Below are 18,687 nucleotides of genomic sequence, written 5' to 3' on the forward strand. Positions count from 1 at the left end.
AGACAATTGTGCTCTAAAATGATTTTCATCCGTCCATTTTTCCGGGGGATTAAACGATTTGCCCCCCGCTTGTCTCAATGGCACCGGGGGGGGGGGGGGTGATCAAAGTGAAAAGTGAAGTGTGGGTTATGATCTAATTTCTCCCTTTTTCCTTGCTTTAAATTTTAGGCGTTAGTAATAATTTTTTTCGAGAAACAGGCGTCAGGTTTGGTTTTTTTTTTGAGGCAAATCAGGTTTGGTAAGAAAAGCTGGAGAATCCCCATGTGCGGCTGCACAAGGCCGAGAATGGCAACACGATAAGAACGGGGAAGAAACGCATCTCACGCGGTGGTTGTTTAGCGGACCGGCCCATAGCGCCGCGTGGACCGAGCCTTCGATGGGCCTATAGCTTCCAGTCCAGTGGCCACCCACCCGAGCGCAGTGATGAGAGGAGCTGGCCGGGACGCCTCTCGCGGGTCCGGTCCACAATTTTTTTCCGCATAAATCATCCTCCGTCACCGGCGGGGCGAGGGAGACGCGGTCGGCGGGCGAGACGCCAGAGACAAACCCAACGGAGTTTCCCCCCCTGCCGCCGACCCCAAACCCTAGCCGCTCCTTCCAGCCCCAGCCGCTCCTACCGACCCCGGCCAGCCTCCGGAATTCTCCTGGTAATTTCCGTGCCCCAACCAGCGGTTTCCGTACCCTCCTGCGCGCAGCGCCGTGGTATTTTTCTGAATTTTGGGGTAATCGATCGAGTCCGGTCTCGGATCGAGGCGGGGGGCGGGCGAAATGTTGAAACCGTGCTCGGATTCACGGGATTTAGATAGATTTTCGAGGGAGATACGGGGTTTTGGGATGGAATTTTGGGGGATTTTTCTTTCCATGGTCATGGCGATTAGGGGGCTTGGTTGGGGAAAGGGAGGAAATGAATTTTTTTGGCCGCCTTTTGTTGGATGCGGTGCCCGGGGCTTTAGGGGCCCGGGCTCAAAGGCGCCTTTTGGCGAGGTTTGATTGGGTTTTTAGGGTTTGCTTGTTGGTTGGAGTCGATTCGATGGAGGGGAGGGCATGAAAAGATCAGATGTTTTGTTCTCTACATCTCCATGTACTGTATCTTCGTACAATTGTGTATATCTGCGCCGATTTCCTAGGAAAAGGGTGTTGGGTGGTGGGGGACGAGGCGGCCAATTTTTCCCCTTTTGTCCACAATCTACCCAACCTCTTTGCTGCTTAGAATTGCGTAGATTTGGCCAGACATGCATTTTCAGGAATAGTATTGCATTTCTTTATTTGTTCATTGATAAACAACTGAATTGTGACTGTATCTGATTCCAAAGTTTTGTTAACTTACATACAGGGTGTTCTGTTGGCTTTCCTCAAGCCTGTAGCTTCATCGCGGCAGCATGAGCTCTGCTGGTTCTGCAAGGGTTCCAAAGAGGAGACGGACTACCAAGACGTCAGAGGCTGCAGACCGGCAACTTCGGGAGCGACAGTTTCTGGACCTGAACTTGTTTCCAGCTGTTGAAGTAGCCAGTACTGGGGGTTCACTCTCCATTAATGAGCCTGTCTCACGCACGCAGCCCCCTCCTACGGCGGCTGCCCTGCTTTACGAGACCACACAGGTTGTGGTGTCATCTGCTGCTGCAGGGTCAAACATTGGCATGAATAGTTTCCCCATCAACGTGGAGGTGATTGATGATGATGTTGCGATTTATACCTCAGGGCCGCCCCCTCAAGTATGTTCCTTATGTTTGGTTCTAATCTATGTTTTGCATTGTTGCCAGTTTCAGTTGCATTATGATTGTTTGAGAAGGAGCATCAAGTATCTGATGATATTGTTTTTCACTTTCTGTTTCAGGCAAGACAACAGTCGTCCAGGACAGGACCTATCACTGTGATAATAGATGATGATTCTGAAACTACTGCTGGACCAGCAGGTATCCCACAAATCATCTGAACCATACTGTTTGTAGTTGGATATAAACATACATGTGTTTTTATATGAATCAGTTTCATACTTTTGTTCTAGTGTCGTGAAGCTTTTGTTTATGTCCTGTAGGATTTGCATGATAACATTGCAAGTCATCAGACTTTGACTGTTTAGCGTGCAAAATAGTGTCCGCTATCTATAGTAGGAATAAATGAAGTCTTGTGCTTGCTACGATGTACCATCATATCTGTGGACCTGGGGAGGCTATTTATCATATCAAATAAAATGGAGGTATTGGGACTTGCAATGTGCCATGTTTTCCTATGTGCTCTTTCTGAGTCCAAGATTCAACATATACAATATTTTTGTTTTAAGGGCTGGGTTTTGCACCCCTTTTTTTGTTGCTTCAGTGGGTTCATGTACCTTATAATTGCAGCTGTCACTAGACAGCTGTATATTTACTTGGTGGCCATTCTGCCATGCCCGTCGAAAGGAGAATATGGGTCTCCCACTTAATATCGATGTTGTTGTCATGATCTCATGGTTGATATTACTTTGGCCTCCTAGAGGTGAACGATCACCTCCGATAATGGACAGGTTAATATGTACATCACACTACAAAACAAACAAAGAAGCAATACAGTTAATATTATCATTAGAGCACAGTGGTATACAGGGAAAATAATAGTTTAGTAAAAACTATCTTGTTTTCGGGAAAAAATCAGACCCCGCTGAGATTACCAGGAGTCGTCATTTCCAGAGATGATTGAAGCAGGGGCTCAAATCTACGCTTCGACATTCCGAGTTCCTGCCCTTGCTACCGCAAGATTTGCCTGTTGTGTGTTGGGCATCGAAACTGCTTATAATATAGCTCTGAACTTGGGATGAGAAAAAATAATATTATATGAAGTTTTCCATGATGCTTGATGTATTTTCATTGCCTTACACGCCTTATCTGTAAGATTTAGTGTTTTATGGTTGCCATTTACATTAAAGCCGACTATAGCACAGATGGCAAGTATGAGCTCTGCTCTACATAGAGGAGGGAAGGTCAGGGGTTCGACTTCACCATGGATCCTTATTAGGGACGAAAACATCTTTTGGCTTGTACCCCTGCCTTTGTTCACTTCCTGAATTGACCGAACCAACTGTTCGTTCCATTTTGTTTGTTCGGCTGGTGGTTTGCTCTGTTTCTTAAGAACGGTCTGTAACAGCCTGTCTAAAAAAACTGAATCCTATTTCTTATGATTTAATATTTGCATATGTTTTACCATCTCTATTTTCTGTACGATCAAAAAAATTGTATGCTGCATGAAAGTTCTGTTAGCGTCAAGTCTCTTCCTTCAGATTTAGTCAGTTTTCTTTTTTTGTGTGGTATGGATTGTCAACTAGAAATGGATAGTGATGGTGGTCAGTCTCATAGTATGAGCCAATATTCTTGTATGAAGTTTCCCATATTCAGATATAGAAATATCCTGTGTCAGTACTTTATGTTGTAGACAGATCTATATTTTCTTTATTTTTTTCCTAGTTTGCCTTCTTGACCGTCTTCAAATCTATTAACAGTGTCTCTGCTGCTTTTGTTCCAGGGGAAGCTCTTGATGAGCATGTGAACACTCTGCTGTCTCTGGGAATGAACCCGAGGCACAATCCCTCGAGAGCACAACCCAACATCGACCTTGTAATAAACATAGTAGACACACCTGAGACCAACAACATACCGGTAAGAACTTGTACACTGTACTTCATCAACACCGTGTTAGATTAGCACCATACATCAGTTTTCTAAAGCTTTGCTTAAACACCGCAGCCCAAGGTGGTGCAGGCTGTCCCTGAACCTGTGAAGGAGATCCCAAAGGAAACAAAGTTCAGCTGTCCAGTCTGCATGAATGAGCTGGTCAATGCATCATCGACCATCTGTGGCCACATCTTCTGCCAGAAGTGCATCAAGGCCTCCATCCAGGCTCAAAAGAAGTGCCCTACCTGCCGGAGGAAGCTGACCATGAGCAACTTCCACCGGGTCTACCTCCCGACGGCAGATAATTAAACCTATCCGCCATTCTTGGAGCATTAGAGCCGTGGCAGCTGTGACCCTTTTTTGGCACCGGCATTGTGGTGATTGTATCTGAGCTATTCTTCACAGGGTCATCATGAACATTCAGTTTTTTCCCCAACAATTTAACAAGTGCTCGAGACGTGATTACCAATCTGCATACCTGGTGGTAGTGGACACTGTTAGTAGTCTTTCCTTGTGGGAAAGTGGAAACCTGTGCTTGGTACTGTGAGATTAATGCTTGAAAATATTTGATATGTTTCCTGCGTGTTTAGTTTTTTTAGTGTTTCCTGCTTGTTTAGGTATATTATTTTTTCTGTGCAACTCTAGAAAATGTTTGGGCTCGTTGTCACCTAAATTCAGACCCATTGGGCCTGTATCCTGTCACACCAACACATAATTGTTGCTGGGCTCATCCCTCAAAAAAAGAAAAAGTTGTTGCTGGGCTCGAAACTCAAAGTTTTGTCGTCATTAGAGGATGCCTGACCAGTATCATACCAATTTAGGCCCTATTAGGCTAGTCATAGTGGGAGTAACTTAGCTAGGAACATAGTGCACTTCAAGAAAATTTAAGAAAATTTTACTTACGTGGCGAATAGTTAATGAGAAGTGGTAACATAATATGTTACTATAACATAGCGGTTTCCTAGATAAAATGAGTTTACAAGTTAATAAATGAAGTCATCTATGACACTACTAGTATGTTACTTTGCACTATGAGGGTAGTAACTTGGACTAATGTCATACGCATGACACTAGTATAAGTTACTCCTCACTATGACCAGCCTTAGGAACGCATGAATGTTAGGAAAAATAAGAATAGGAAGAAACACTTGGAATAAGAATAGTTATAAAAAGGTAAATTTATCTAAAAAAAAGAATAGTTAGAGCAACTCTAACGGCCCGACTCAAACGGACGACGCTTTTGTCCGATTTTTGTCCGTTTGGGTCGGCCCGACGGACACAGTCTGTGTTTGGGTCGTCGCGAGCGCCCAACGCTGGTCCGATCCATTTTGTTGGCGCACCAAGAAAAAGTTTTGCAAGCATTTTAAAAATAAATACATGCATTTAATTAAACATAAAAGCCAGCCACGAAGGCCGGCGAAAGTCAACATTACATTAATTAACATAAAAACACTAAAAACTAGACGACGCGCTGTTCTAGGCGTCCTCGTCGACGGCGGCGTCTGCATCGGGGCTGGTGAGGTTGATCAGCGTTGACGCAGGGCCGACCCAGGGGAACGCCGTGTTCTAGAGGGCGGCAATGTCGGGCTGCGCCGCCGCTGCCTGGGCCTGGCGCGCCTCCTCTTCGGCCTCGCGCTCGAGCATCTGCGGGCGCTCGCCCTCCCGGCGCTCCTCGGCCAGCCGAACGCAGCGCCAGTGGTCGAGGTAGGCCGCCTCCTGCTTCTTCGTCACCCCGAGCCAGATTGGCGGAGCGCTGACCCACTCGCGCTCTACTCCGGTCCCGGAGTAGCGCTCGAGGTAGGCCGGCTCCTCCGGCTCGGCTTTGGGCGGGGACGGCGGGGTCACCGGCAGCGCGACGCAGTCGCCCGCCGCGAAGAGGGCCATGGCCTCCGCCATGGCAGCCCGGAAAGCCGCCTCGTCCGCCTCCCTCCACCGCTCCTCCTCCTCGCTCTCCTTAATGGCTGCCTGGTAGGCGGTCTCGGCCTCCTGGTCCTCGTCGTGGACGACGAGCGGGGGCGGCGGCAGGCTGCGGTCGACGCCGCGTCGCCTCGCCTCCTCGTGCTCGAAGGCGAACCATCGAGCCTAGTTGGGAGTCGACGGCGTAGTGCGGTTCGGCGCGCTGCTCCGGCGTCAGCAACGCCCGCCGGCGCCGCCGGCACTGGGATCCTCTCTGGATCCAAATGCCAGTCATGCGGTAGCGTCGCGTAGGGGTACGGCAAAGGCACGCGGTGGTGCCAGTGCCACTCGGCCTGGTGCAACGGCACATTGATGTGCTGCCTCTGCCGGGGAGCGCGCGGCGACGCGGGGAGGGCGGGGAGGGAGGGGGAATGACTGAAGGAAATATGCCCTAGAGGCAATAATAAAGTTATTATTTATTTCCTTATACCATGATAAATGTTTATTATTCATGCTAGAATTGTATTAATCGGAAACATAATACATGTGTGAATACATAGACAAACAGATTGTCACTAGTATGCCTCTACTTGACTAGCTCGTTGATGAAAGATGGTTATGTTTCCTAACCATAGACATGAGTTGTCATTTGATTAACGAGGTCACATCATTAGGAGAATGATTAGATTGACATGACCCATTCCATTAGCTTAGCACCCGATTGTTTAGTATGTTGCTATTGCTTTCTTCATGACTTATACATGTTCCTATGACTATGAGATTATGCAACTCCCGTTTACTGGAGGAACTCTTTGTGTGCTACCAAACGTCACAACGTAACTGGGTGATTATAAAGGTGCTCTACAGGTGTCTCCAAAGGTACTTGTTGGGTTGGCGTATTTCGAGATTAGGATTTGTCACTCCGATTGTTGGAGAGGTATCTCTGGGCCCTCTCGGTAATGCACATCACTTAAGCCTTGCAAGCATTGCAACTAATGAGTTAGTTGCGGGATGATGTATTACATAACGAGTAAAGAGACTTTCCGGTAACAAGATTGAACTAGGTATTGAGATACCGACGATCGAATCTTGGGCAAGTAACATACCGATGACAAAGGGAACAACGTATGTTGTTATGCGGTTTGACCGATAAAGATCTTCGTAGAATATGTGGGAGCCAATATGAGCATCCAGGTTCCGCTATTGGTTATTGACTAGAGACGTGTCTCGGTCATGTCTACATAGTTCTCGAACCCGTAGGGTCCGCACGCTTAATGTTTCGATGACAGTTATATTATGAGTTTACATGTTTTGATGTACCGAAGGTTGTTCGGAGTCCCGGATGTGATCACGGACATGACGAGGAGTCTCGAAATGATCGAGACATGAAGATTGATATATTGGAAGCCTATGTTTGGATATCAGAAGTGTTCCGGGTGAAATCAGGATTTTACCGGAGTACCGGGAGGTTAAACGGAACTCCCCGGTGACTTAATAGGCCTTAGTGGGCCTAGGTGGAAGAGAGGAGAGACGACTAGGGCTGGGCCGCGCGCCCCTCCCCCCAGTCCGAATAGGACAAGGAGAGGGGGGCGGCGCCCCTCCTTCCTTCTTCTCCTCCACTCTTTCCCCCTCCCAAGTCCTTATCCAACTAGGAAAGGGGGGGGGGGGAGTCCTACTCCCGGTGGGAGTAGGACTCCTCCTGGCGCGCCTCCTCCCTGGCCGGCCGCACCCCCCTTTGCTCCTTTATATACGGGGGCAGGGGGCACCCCATAGACACAACAATTGATCGTTTGATCTTTTAGCCGTGTGCGGTGCCCCCCTCCACCATAGTCCACCTTGATATTACATTATTATTGTAGCGGTGCTTAGGCGAAGCCCTGCGTCGGTAGAACATCAATATCGTCACCACGCCGTCGTGCTGACGAAACTCTCCCTCAACACTCGGCTGGATCGGAGTTCGAGGGACGTCATCGGGCTGAACGTGTGCTAAACTCGGAGGTGCCGTACGTTCGGTACTTGATCGGTCGGATCGTGAAGACGTATGACTACATTAACCGCGTTGTGCTAACGCTTCCGCTTTCGGTCTACGAGGGTATGTGGACAACACTCTCCCCTCTCATTGCTATGCATCACCAGGTTTTATGCGTAGATGTCATATGCACGAGTAGATCACAAGTGAGTTGTGGGCGATATAAGTCATACTGCTTACCAGCATGTCATACTTTGGTTCAGCGGTATTGTTGGATGAAGCGGCCCGAACCGACATTACGCGTACGCTTACGCGAGACTGGTTCTACCGACGTCCTTTGCACACATGTGGCTAGCGGGTGTCAGTTTCTCCAACTTTAGTTGAACCGAGTGTGGCTATGCCCGGTCCTTGCGAAGGTTAAAACATCACCAACTTGACAAACTATTGTTGTGGTTTTGATGCGTAGGTAAGAACGGTTCTTGCTAAGCCCATAGCAGCCACGTAAAACTTGCAACAACAAAGTAGAGGACGTCTAACTTGTTTTTGCAGGGCATGTTGTGATGTGATATGGTCAAGACATGATGCTAAATTTTATTGTATGAGATGATCATGTTTTGTAACCGAGTTATCGGCAACTGGCAGGAGCCATATGGTTGTCGCTTTATTGTATGCAATGCAATCGCCCTGTAATGCTTTACTTTATCACTAAGCGGTAGCGATAGTCGTAGAAGCATAAGATTGGCGAGACGACAACGATGCTACGATGGAGATCAAGGTGTCACGCCGGTGATGATGGTGATCATGACGGTGCTTCGGAGATGGAGATCACAAGCACAAGATGATGATGGCCATATCATATCACTTATATTGATTGCATGTGATGTTTATCTTTTATGCATCTTATCTTGCTTTGATTGACGGTAGCATTATAAGATGATCTCTCACTAAATTTCAAGATAAAAAGTGTTCTCCCTGAGTATGCACCGTTGCCAAAGTTCGTCGTGCCCAGACACCACGTGATGATCGGGTGTGATAAGCTCTACGTCCATCTACAACGGGTGCAAGCTAGTTTTGCACACGCAGAATACTCAGGTTAAACTTGATGAGCCTAGCATATGCAGATATGGCCTCGGAACACTGAGACCGAAAGGTCGAGCGTGAATCATATAGTAGATATGATCAACATAGTGATGTTCACCATTGAAAACTACTCCATTTCACGTGATGATCGGTTATGGTTTAGTTGATTGGATCACGTGATCACTTAGAAGATTAGAGGGATGTCTTTCTAAGTGGGAGTTCTTAAGTAATATGATTAATTGAACTTAAATTTATCATGAACTTAGTACCTGATAGTATCTTGCTTGTCTATGTTTGATTGTAGATAGATGGCCAGCGCTGTTGCTCCATTGAATTTTAATGCGTTCCTTGAGAAAGCAAAGTTGAAAGATGATGGTAGCAATTACACGGACTGGGTCCGTAACTTGAGGATTATCCTCATTGCTGCACAGAAGAGTTATGTCCTGAAAGCACCGCTGGGTGTACCACCTGCGCCAGCAACTGCAGACATTGTGAATGCCTGGCAGTCGCGTGTTGATGACTACTCGATAGTTTAGTGTGCCATGCTTTACATCTTAGAACCGGGACTTCAACGACGTTTTGAACGTCATGGAGCATATGAGATGTTCCAGGAGTTGAAGTTAATATTTCAAGCAAATGCCCGGATTGATAGATATGAAGTCTCCAATAAGTTCTATAGCTGCAAGATGGAGGAGAATAGTTCTGTCAGTGAACATATACTCAGAATGTCTGGGTACCATAATCACTTGACTCAGCTGGGAGTTAATCTTCCAGTTGATAGTGTCATTGACAGAGTTCTACAATCACTTCCACCAAGCTACAAGAGCTTCGTGATGAACTATAATATGCAAGGGATAGATAAGACAATTCCCGAGCTCTTCGCAATGCTAAAGGCAGCAGAGGTAGAAATCAAGAAGGAGCATCAAGTGTTGATGGTCAGTAAGACCACCATTTTCAAGAAGGGCAAAGGGAAGAAGAAGGGGAACTTCAAGAAGAATAGCAAGCAAGTTGCTGCTCAGGAGAAGAAACCCAAGTCTGGACCTAAGCCTGAAACTGAGTGCTTCTACTGCTAGCAGACTGGTCACTAGAAGCGGAACTGCCCCAAGTATTTGGCGGATAAGAAGGATGGCAAGGTGAACAAAGGTATATGTGATATACATGTTATTGATGTGTACCTTACTAGAGCTCGCAGTAGCACCTGGGTATTTCATACTGGTTCTGTTGCTAATATTTGCAACTCGAAATAGGGACTATGGATTAAGCGAACACTGGCAAAGAACGAGGTGACAATGCGCGTAGGAAATGGTTCCAAAGTCTATGTGATCGCGGTCGGCATGCTACCTCTACATCTACCTTCGGGATTAGTATTAGACCTAAATAATTGTTATTTGGTGCCAGCGTTGAGCATGAACATTATATCTGGATCTTGTTTGATGCGAGACGGTTATTCATTTAAATCAGAGAATAATGGTTGTTCTATTTATATGAGTAATATCTTTTATGGTCATGCACCCTTGAAGAGTGGTCTATTTTTGATGAATCTTGATAGTAGTGATACACATATTCATAATGTTAAAGCCAAAAGATGCAGAGTTGATAATGATAGTGCAACTTATTTGTGGCACTGCCGTTTAGGTCATATCAGTGTAAAGCGCATGAAGAAACTCCATACTGATGGACTTTTGGAACCACTTGATTATCAATCACTTGGTACTTGCGAACCGTGCCTCATGGACAAGATGACTAAAATGCCGTTCTCCGGAACTATGGAGAGAGCAACAGATTTGTTGGAAATCATACATACAGATGTATGTGGTCCGATGAATGTTGAGGCTCGTGGCGGATATCGTTATTTTCTCACCTTCACAGATGATTTAAGCAGATATGGATATATCTACTTAATGAAGCATAAGTCTGAAACATTTGAAAAGTTTAAAGAATTTCAGAGTGAAGTTGAAAATTATCGTAACAAGAAAATAAAGTTTCTACGATCTGATTGTGGAGGAGAATATTTGAGTTATGAGTTTGGTCTACATTTGAAACAATGCGGAATAGTTTCGCAACTCACGCCACCCGAAACACCATTGCGTAATGGTGTGTTCGAACGTCGTAATCGTACTTTACTAGATATGGTGCAATCTATGATGTCTCTTACAGATTTACCACTATCATTTTGGGGTTATGCTTTAGAGACGGCCGCATTCACATTAAATAGGGCACCATCGAAATCCATTGAGACGACGCCTTATGAACTGTGGTTTGGCAAGAAACCAAAGTTGCCATTTCTGAAAGTTTGGGGCTGCGATGCTTATGTGAAAAAGCTTCAACCTGATAAGCTCGAACCCAAATCGGAGAAATGTGTCTTCATAGGATACCCAAAGGAGACTATTGGGTACACCTTCTATCACAGATCCGAAGGCAAGAAATTCGTTGCTAAGAATGGATCCTTTCTAGAGAAGGAGTTTCTCTCGAAAGAAGTGAGTGGGAGGAAAGTGGAACTTGATGAGGTAACTATACCTGCTCCTCTATTGGAAAGTAGTTCATCACAGAAACCGGTTTCTGTGACACCTACACCAATTAGTGAGGAAGTTAATGATGATGATCATGGAACTTCAGGTCAAGTTACTACTGAACCTCGTAGATCAACCATAGTAAGATCCGCACCAGAGTGGTACGGTAATCCTGTTTTGGAAGTCATGCTACTAGATCATGATGAACCTACGAACTATGAAGAAGCGATGGTGAGCCCAGATTCCGCAAAATGGCTTGAGGCCATGAAATCTGAGATGGGATCCATGTATGAGAACAAAGTGTGGACTTTGGTTGACTTGCCCGATGATCGGCAAGCAAATGAGAATAAATGGATCTTCAAGAAGAAGACTGACGCTGACGGTAATGTTACTGTTTACAAAGCTCGACTTGTTGCGAAAGGTTTTCGACAAGTTCAAGGGATTGACTACGATGAGACTTTCTCACCCGTAGCGATGCTTAAGTCTGTCCGAATCATGTTAGCAATTGCCGCATTTTATGATTATGAAATTTGGCAAATGGATGTCAAAACTGCATTCCTGAATGGATTTCTGGAAGAAGAGTTGTATATGATGCAACCGAAAGGTTTTGTCGATCCAAAGGGAGCTAACAAAGTGTGCAAGCTCCAGCAATCCATTTATGGACTGGTGCAAGCCTCTCGGAGTTGGAATAAATGCTTTGATAGTGTGATCAAAGAATTTGGTTTTGTACAGACTTTTGGAGAAGCCTGTATTTACAAAAAGGTGAGTAGGAGCTCTGTAGCATTTCTGATATTATATGTGGATGACATATTACTGATTGGAAATGATATAGAATTTCTGGATAGCATAAAGGGATACTTGAATAAGATTTTTTCAATGAAAGACCTCGGTGAAGCTGCTTATATATTGGGGATCAAGATCTATAGAGATAGATCAAGACGCTTAATTGGACTTTCACAAAGCACATACCTTGACAAAGTCTTGAAGAAGTTCAAAATGGATCAAGCAAAGAAAGGGTTCTTGCTTGTGTTACAAGGTGTGAAGTTGAGTAAGACTCAATGCCCGACCACTGCAAAAGATAGAGAGAAAATGAAAGATGTTCCCTATGCTTCAGCCATAGGCTCTATCATGTATGCAATGCTGTGTACCAGACCTGATGTGTGACTTTTTATAAGTCTAGCAGGGAGGTACCAAAGTAATCCAGGAGTGGATCACTGGACAACGGTCAAGAACATCCTGAAATACCTGAAAAGGACTAAGGATATGTTTCTCGTTTATGGAGGTGACAAAGAGCTCATCGTAAACGGTTACGTTGATGCAAGCTTTGACACTGATCCGGACGATTGTAAATCGCAAACCGGATACGTGTTTACATTGAACGGTGGAGCTGTCAGTTGGTGCAGTTCTAAACAAAAGCGTTGTGGCGGGATCTACATGTGAAGCGGAGTACATAGCTGCTTCGGAAGCAGCAAATGAAGGAGTCTGGATGAAGGAGTTCATATCCGATCTAGGTGTCATACCTAGTGCATCGGGTCCAATGAAAATCTTTTGTGACAATACTAGTGCAATTGCCTTGGCAAAGGAATCCAGATTTCACAAGAGAACCAAGCACATCAAGAGACGCTTCAATTCCATCCGGGATTTAGTCCAGGTGGGAGACATAGAAATTTGCAAGATACATACGGATCTGAATGTTGCAGACCCGTTGACTAAGCCTCTTCCACGAGCAAAACATGATCAGCACCAAGGCTCCATGGGTGTTAGAATCATTACTGTGTAATCTAGATTATTGACTCTAGTGCAAGTGGGAGACTGAAGGAAATATGCCCTAGAGGCAATAATAAAGTTATTATTTATTTCCTTATATCATGATAAATGTTTATTATTCATGCTAGAATTGTATTAAACGGAAACATAATACATGTGTGAATACATAGACAAACAGATTGTCACTAGTATGCCTCTACTTGACTAGCTCGTTGATCAAAGATGGTTATGTTTCCTACCATAGACATGAGTTGTCATTTGATTAACGAGGTCACATCATTAGGAGAATGGGGAGTTTTGTTTGCAATTATTTTGATTTAGTTTGCATAAAGCATGGGACTGGGCATCCCGGTGACCAGCCCTTTATCTCGTGAATGAGGAGCGGAGTCCACTCCTCTTGAGAATAACCCGCCTAACATGGAAGATACAGACAGCCCTAGTTGATACATGAGCTATTCGAGCATACAAAATAGGATGATTATTTGAAGGTTTAGAGTTTGGCACATACAAATTTACTTGGAACGGCAGGTAGATACCGCATATAGGAAGGTATAGTGGACTCATGTGGAATAACTTTGTGGTTTAAGGAGTTTGGATGCACAAGCAGTGTTCCCGCTCAGTACAGGTGAAGGCTAGCAAAAGACTGGGAAGCGACCAACTAGAGAGCGACAACAGCCATGTACATGCATTAAAATTAATGAACATTGGATGCAAGCATGAGTAGGATATAATCCACCATGAACATAAATATCGTGAAGGCTATGTTGATTTGTTTCAACTACATGCGTGAACATGTGCCAAGTCAAGTCACTTAAATCATTCAGAGGAGGATACCACCCTATCATACCACATCATAACCATTTTAATAGCATGTTGGCACGCAAGGTAAATCATTATAACTCATAGCTAATCAAGCATGGCACAAGCAACTATGATCTCTAATTGTCATTGCAAACATGTTTATTCATAACAAGCTGAATCAAGAACGATGAACTCATCATATTTACAAAAACAAAAGAGGTCGAGTTCATACCAGCTTTTCTCATCTCAGTCAGTCCATCATATATCATCATAATTGCCCTTCACTTGGACGACTGAATGATGTGAATAATAATAAGAGTGCACGTACATTGGACTAAGCTGGAATCTGCGAGCATTCAATAAACAGGAGAAGACGAGGCAATATGGGCTCTTTTGTCAGATAAACAATAATGCATATAAGAGCCACTTCAACAATTTAATCAAGGTCTTCTCCTACTGACCCCCAAAGAAAAGAAAAGAAATAAAACTATTTACACGGGAAAGCTCCCAACAAGCAAAAGAAGAACACGAAATATTTTTGGGTTTTCTTTTTAATTACTACTACAACATGGAAAGTAAATTAATTAAAAGCTACAACTAATTTTTTTGGTTTTTTCTTAAGGTTCATCAAACACACAAGAAGAAAGCATAAAAGAAAATAAACTAGCATGGATGATACAATGAAAAAGTATGAGCACCGACATCTAGCAATGAGTGTGTGTGAACATAAATGTAATGTCGGTGGGAAATACGTACTCCCCCACGCTTAGGCTTTTGGCCTAAGTTGGTCTATGGCCACGGCTGGCCTGGCTGATATCCATAATAATAGTTGGGGTCGTACTGAGATGCAGCGGCTATCGCCTCCTGAGCTGCAGCGGGGCGACGAGCGGCGTCCGCTCTCCTCTCGTACTCATCTGCCTCCTCTCTGGTAATAGTGTATCCTCCTCTTGCCTGATAATCAAAGAAAGCAGGAGCAGTGAGAGTAATATGGACAGCACGACATCTGTCAAAGATTAGTCGGTACTGGAGAGGTGATTCGTTCCTCTCGACAAAATGGTGGGAAACCATAGAATCAAAATCTAAATAAGCAGGAGGCAACTCCATGTCTCCTTCACGAATGTCTATCTCAAGAAATTTAGCTAAGCGGGTTGCATAAATTCCTCCAAAGAAATCTCCATTATGTCTATTATGATGCAACCTACGAGCTACAATGGCTTCCATATGATAAGATTGGTCTCCTGACACAGCACTCCTGAGAATGCTAAGGTCGGGGACACACATGTGACATGCTTCATCCTTAGCATTTATGCACCTACCTATGAAGAGAGCAAAATAATGTATAGCAGGAAAGTGAATGCTCCCTATGGTAGCTTGTGTTATATCTCTGGATTCCCCTACAATTATACTAGCAAGAAAGTTTCTAAATTCAGATTTAGGGGGATCCCTAACACCACCCCATTGTGGAAGTTTGCAAGCAAGAGTGAAATCCTCTAGGTCCATGGTATAAGATTTATCATAAAGATCAAACATGACTGAAGGAGAATTACGTGAAGATGAATACTCAAACCTCCTCACAAAAGAGCTTGTGAGCTCATGATACTGGGGGCATTTGTCTGCCTCAAAGTCCTCAAGATCGGCATTACGCAAATATGCATTAAATTCTTCTTTGATTCCCGCTTGATCCATAAAATTTTCAGAAGGCCACTCACAAGGACGCACTGGAGAGTCTCTTGGTGGCTCTTCGTCAGCATCACGCATTGCAAGCCTGGGTCCTTGCTTCTTTGAAGAACCACCTTGGGACATTTTCCTAAACATATTTCTTCCTCTGAAAAATTCTGAAATTTTTTAGTAACTTCAAAATAAAAGTAAACCAAACTCAATAATATTGATAGCAACTACTCCTACAAGTGCCTAGGGCCTATATCATGCATCAAAACTACTTTTGACCATATAAATTTGACATGCAAGCTCAAGAATAGGGTCACCTAAGCAACACAAATTTGCAATGAATAGAGCACTAGAACAAAAACTAATTGGACTAATGGAGGAGTCACATACCAAGGAACAATCTCCCCAAGCAGTTTTGTGAGAGGTGCTTTGAGCAAGGAGATCGAAAATGGTAGCAAAATGAGCTTGGACTCGGGTTTGAGTTGGTTTTTCGTGTTTGGGGGAGGAAGATGAAGTGTGTGGCTGGAAGAATAAGTGGAGGAGGGCCACCATGGGCCCACGAGGAAGGGGGGCGCGCCCTCCACCCTCGTGGCAAGGTGGTTGGCCCCCCTGGTGTGTTCTTTGTTCCATAAATCCTCAATATTCTATAAAAAAATCATATTTAATTTTCAGGGCATTTGGAGAACTTTTATTTTTGAGGTATTTTTATATTGCACGGTGTCGGTGTACTAGAGTAGGGGTACCCTAGTATCCCGAACTCGTGCACGGGCAGTTGCAGCACCCCGCGGCAAGGCTTGCCGGGCGACCGCCAAGACCCTCCGTGGTTCCCTTGAAGACCATTCAAGAACAAAGTACACAAACCAAGGCCCCGGCAAGAGGAGCTTGCCGGGAGGGCCAACCAAGGCCCCGGCAAGAGGATCTTGCCGGGAAGAGACAAGACCCCGGCAAGAGGAGCTTGCCAGGAAGGCCACTCAAGGCATACCAAGAAAGCTTGCCGCGACGCACCCTGCGTCCCAACAAGATCCGGCGAGCGACAAGCTTCCGGACGCGACAAGACGACAGCCGCGGCAAGGAGCTTGCCGCGGGAAACCCCCACTTCGTGCCCACGCTCCAGCACACCTGCTAACGTGTCGCTCTAGGACTCTCCCAAGCACACGTGGCAGGAGGCTGTGCAGCTAGGGGTACGTGGTGGCAAGCGGAGATGAAGAGAAGCCCATCGTGGCAAACGGTGGCGCTCCTAACGGTCACCTTTTGCACTGTTTAGGAGACTCAGACAGGCATTTAATGCCCTTGTCCCCTGCCGTCAGAGTTAGGTAGGGTGCACTGTATCCACAGTAGCGGTAGCTGCACCTACCGCATCCTTTTCCATTTTTACCCTTCTAGCCTACGTTGCCACCTGTCGGTGACCCCTTGAAAGTATAAAAGGAGGCCCAGGCGCAACGTAGAGAGGGTTCGGCCAGTTCGGCTCATTGGAGACACCAGAGATGCTCCCACGCTCAGTCTGGTAGTGTCGATCGCTCCTGAGCGAAGATTCAATACGCACAAACAAGCACCAGTAGGGTTTTACGCATCCGTGCGGCCTGAAGCTGGGTAAAACCGCCCGCGTGTACTACCTCAATCCGCTCTTTGTTCAACCTCCGCCCTCACCGAACCGAAAGGGGCTCGGTCCGCCGATCCCCATAGGTGTTCGTGGATCAGTTTCCCCGACATCTTTGGCGCGCCAGGTAGGGGGATGCTTCGGCGGCAGCTGTTCCGTCCACGTCAAGGCTCAGCTGTTCTTCATCGTCATGGCTCCTAAGAAGCGGCGAGCAAAAGAACGGCGCCAGTGCGGCAACAGAAAAGCTAAGTCGTGCAAAACTTTAGATATTTCCTTTCTATATAAAGTTATCCGCCTCGGAGATCTTGTTCTTTGTACGGAAAACCTGTGCGCGGAGGAATCAACTCGTAGCTAGTTGCGCCCTTACTTTGTTTCAAGTCCGCTCAACAACTTAAGTGAGCTGCTAGCGCCCTTACTTTGCTTCGAGTCCGCTCAGCAACTTAAGTGAGCTGCTAGCGCCCTTAATTTGTTTCGAGCCCACTCAACAACTTAAGTGAGCTGCAACTAGTTGCGACAAGGTTGCTTGTCGGTAGCGACCCCGCCAGCAGGCTGCTGAAGTTCCGCACTCGGCGCTCGCGGCAAGGGTGCCTGCACCGGCAAGTTTCCCTAGAAAGCGTAGGGTGGACGTACAAAGAGAGGTTGAACAGGAAGATAGCATGCACTATTTATTTGAGATTTCTGCATAGACCTGTATGCCAAGGAGCCTTCTCGGGGCTAGTTGCGCTCCATGTTGCCTCGAGTCCGCTCGGCAATTTGTGCGGTTGCGCTAGAACCAAGAAGGTAAACCTTTCCGGGAGGCGATGTTCCCGAATAGCCGCTAAGGGCCCGTTCCCTCAAGCGCTGCTGGCTGGATCATACGCACCGGAAAGCATTCCAGCAGGCATAGGGAATATGTAGCAGAAGTCAAAATTCGCAAGCGAGTTAAGTGCACCTCAGATGCTAATCACTTGTCATGTTTGAACGCAGTTATGGCCCGGGGGCTGGCAACACCCTTAGGACCAATCTTTTTGGTGTCAAGAACGACGAAGTTCTTCGCCATAAGGCTTTCCGGCAACGATCTTGCCGGGAGCCGGTGTCAAGAACGACGAAGTTCTTCGCCATAAGCCTTTCCGACAACGATCTTGCCGGGAGCCGGTGTCAAGAACGACGAAGTTCTTCGCCATAAGCCTTTCCGGCAACGATCTTGCTGGGAGCCGGTGTCAAGAACGACGAAGTTCTTCGCCATAAGCCTTTCCGGCAACGATCTTGCCGGGAGCCAGTGTCAAGAACGACGAAGTTCTTCGCCATAAGCCTTTCCGGCAACGATCTTGCCGGGAGCCGGTGTCAAGAACGACGAAGTTCTTCGCCATAAGCCTTTCCGGCAACGATCTTGCCGGGAGCCGGTGTCAAGAACGATGACGTTCTTCGCCATAAGCCTTCCTGGCAACAAGCTTGCTGGAAGCCGGCATCGAGAACGTCAAAGTTCTCTGCCGAAGATAAAAGCCTTCCTGGCAACAAGCTTGCCGGAAGCCGGCATCGAGAACGTCAAAGTTCTTTGCCGAAGATAAAAGCCTTCCTGGCAACGAGCTTGCCGGAAGCCGGCATCGAGAACGTCAAAGTTCTCTGCCGAAGATAAAAGCCTTCCTGGCAACAAGCTTGCCGGAAGCCGGCATCGAGAACGTCAAAGTTCTCTGCCAAAGATAAAAGCCTTCCTGGCAACAAGCTTGTCGGAAGCCGGCATCGAGAACGTCAAAGTTCTCTGCTGAAGATAAAAGG

The 18,687-nt window shown here is 46.0% G+C and overlaps 1 protein-coding gene across 1 annotated transcript; it reads left to right on the forward strand.

Annotated features, from left to right (window-relative positions):
• The first annotated feature begins 441 nt into the window (after nucleotides 1-441).
• LOC119270083 (E3 ubiquitin-protein ligase BRE1A-like) lies at nucleotides 442-4,233 on the forward strand. The gene is made up of 5 exons (XM_037552049.1): nucleotides 442-647; nucleotides 1,334-1,712; nucleotides 1,835-1,913; nucleotides 3,496-3,629; nucleotides 3,717-4,233. The coding sequence occupies exons 2-5, from the start codon at nucleotides 1,380-1,382 to the stop codon at nucleotides 3,951-3,953; spliced, it is 783 nt and encodes a 260-aa protein (XP_037407946.1). The 5' UTR covers nucleotides 442-647; nucleotides 1,334-1,379; the 3' UTR covers nucleotides 3,954-4,233.
• Nucleotides 4,234-18,687: the final 14,454 nt, after the last annotated feature.

The sequence above is a fragment of the Triticum dicoccoides genome, chromosome 3A (assembly GCF_002162155.2).
Source record: "Triticum dicoccoides isolate Atlit2015 ecotype Zavitan chromosome 3A, WEW_v2.0, whole genome shotgun sequence".
NCBI lineage: Eukaryota > Viridiplantae > Streptophyta > Magnoliopsida > Poales > Poaceae > Triticum > Triticum dicoccoides.